The sequence below is a fragment of the Berghia stephanieae genome, chromosome 7 (assembly GCF_034508935.2).
Source record: "Berghia stephanieae isolate SIO BIC M18660-M18661 chromosome 7, UCSD_Bste_1.3, whole genome shotgun sequence".
NCBI classification, from domain to species: domain Eukaryota; kingdom Metazoa; phylum Mollusca; class Gastropoda; order Nudibranchia; family Aeolidiidae; genus Berghia; species Berghia stephanieae.
Genome location: NC_088366.1, coordinates 17261764 through 17264121, shown reverse-complemented (window position 1 = coordinate 17264121; position 2358 = coordinate 17261764). Strand labels below are relative to the sequence as shown.

The window sequence follows — 2358 nt, the reverse complement described above, 5'->3', positions numbered from 1 at the left end:
TTACCACAATGACTAATGATAATGATAATATAAAATAGTAATAATAATGATAATGATATTAATAATAATAATAATAATAATAATAAATAATAATAATAATAATAATAATAATAATAATAATAATAATAATAATAATAATAACAATATGACCCCTACTACTACTACTACTACTACTACTACTACTACTACTACTACTACTACTACTACTACTACTAACTACTACTACTACTATTACTACTACTACTACTACTACCACTACTACTACTACTACTACTACTACTACTACTACTACTACTACTACTACTACTACTACTACTACTACTACTACTACTACTACTCCGACTACTTCTACTGCCACCATCACCACCGCCACCACTATCACTATTATCAAATTACATAACATTGTCATTTCAGAACGATCCAATGGAGAAGCTGTTGTAAGTACCTAAATATTGTCTTGTTTCTCGTTACCACTCCTTTTTAAAGACATTCTTTTGTCTTACTTTATCTTTAAAAGATTTACTCCATCATGATGTGTTATATCCTGCTATATCCTATTACTATTTCTCTCAGCAAGAGGAACTTTACGGTACTAGGAACAGATTATGTATATAGGCTTATTAATAGGTGCGAAAATGTTGTAGATCTGTGAATGTTTGTATCCAATATATATACACACAATTATCTCAGGAAATGATTTTCAATACCTTCTAAGTCTGTTTTTCATCAATTAGAGTTAGAGAAAACTGATTTTCCAATCATATATTTGATGAGATACAAAAAGGAAAATACTCGTTCCAGGTTTGAGAGTGTTTGACATGCTGAGGGTCATTTTAATCGATATTTGAGGGACGAGTATTCAGGCCAAAATTTGAAATATTATGTGTTATTTTGTTTGTTTTTTTTTGTTCTTTTGTCGTTGGTTTTTTTTTCTTGTTGTTGTTGTTTTTGTTTTGTTTTTTTATTTTTGGTTTTTGTTTGATTTTTTGGGTGGTTTTTGGGGTATTTTTTGTTGTTGTTTTTTGTGGGTTTTTTTTTTTTGTTTTGTTTTTGTTGTTTGTTTTTGGAATAGCCGATGATAAAAGTGTTCTAATTTAATTTAGATTCACATAATCTTCGTCGTCCTCAATACATTGTAACGTTTACAATTTCAGCTGGAACCATCCCCCAATACAAGCTACTACAGCAAATGGCTTAAAGAGAAAGAAGAAAAGAAAAAGAAGAAGAAGAGGAACAAAGGTTAAAGGCCCAACCTGTCTAAAGAAGACAACAGACATCCGGATAATAACAACACAATAATCGGTTTTAAATTGTCGTGTTTACCCATTTTATTCATTCTCATTATTAAACAACAATAAATAAATATTGTAACAATAACGAAATATCCAATTGTATTCAATGAGTGTCTTTATCTTTATTCTTAACTCACTCAATTCTAGAGACTTTTGCTACTTTTCAAAATTGGAAAAAAAAATGTATTAAAAATGAACATGTGCATAGACAGTTTTATTCAACTATCATTAAAAGTACAAATTTACAACATTAGATTTGATATTACTCCTATAATTTGTCTCATAAAAAATGTAATAAATAGGCATGGGGTAAATGTAACCCGGTAAAAACTACGGATATAGTCGGTGTTAGGGTTGAGTGAGTTAAGACTGACCGGTGAACTTTTGATGACTTTACCGCTGGCCGTTTAGTTGGGGGGGGGGGGGGGGCATTTATTTATACTTTTAGATTGATTTGATTTGATATTTTAATTGAAGAATGAATAATTATACGAAACTTCACGCGTCATTTTCTTTTCTTTTTTTTTAACTTTATAAGTTTTCCCTAAATTGAATTCTTAACTTTATTTTGAATCAACATCAAATTTAAGTTTGGTCCCGATGAAATAGATAATAACAATACCCCAAAGAGAAATTTTTGGGGAAATCATCTTCAACTCAATACTTTAAAATTGGAAAATGCTGATAGAAAGCTTGAAAAAACCCTATTTGCGTTTAGTTGTTTTAACATAAACGGTCTACCTCGACGTTGATTATTTGCAGGTCTGATAACCCAATTCCTTATGGGCCCATTGTTGTAATGGAAATCTCAAAAAATGACGCAAAATTTTGTCCATTACAACAATGTTAAACTCAGCCCATTGTGGATTCGGATGACAGACTTGCATACATGTCTACCTCCATAATATTTTTTAATTAAACAAAAAGCACGCTCAACTTGGAAAATATCTAGTATGAACAAAAAAGAATACAAACAAAAAACAACTCATTAAACTCAGCAATTAAAATCATCAAAACGGAATTCTTGTGCGGCCCGGTGTCATTTATCCACGACCTGTACTTGTCT

General features: G+C 30.4%; 1 protein-coding gene across 2 annotated transcripts in view; it reads left to right on the top strand.

Moving 5' to 3' along the window:
- LOC144976160 (cysteine-rich secretory protein LCCL domain-containing 2-like) overlaps positions 1–1389 on the top strand; it is a 20985-nt gene extending 19596 nt beyond the window's left edge. For both annotated transcript variants that reach the window (XM_078920343.1, XM_078920342.1), the window contains exons 8-9: positions 415–437; positions 1155–1389. In XM_078920343.1, coding sequence (XP_078776469.1) covers positions 415–437; positions 1155–1244 — 113 coding nt within the window. In that variant the 3' untranslated portion in view covers positions 1245–1389. The remainder of the gene's footprint in view (positions 1–414; positions 438–1154) is intronic.
- The last annotated feature ends 969 nt before the right edge of the window (positions 1390–2358 follow it).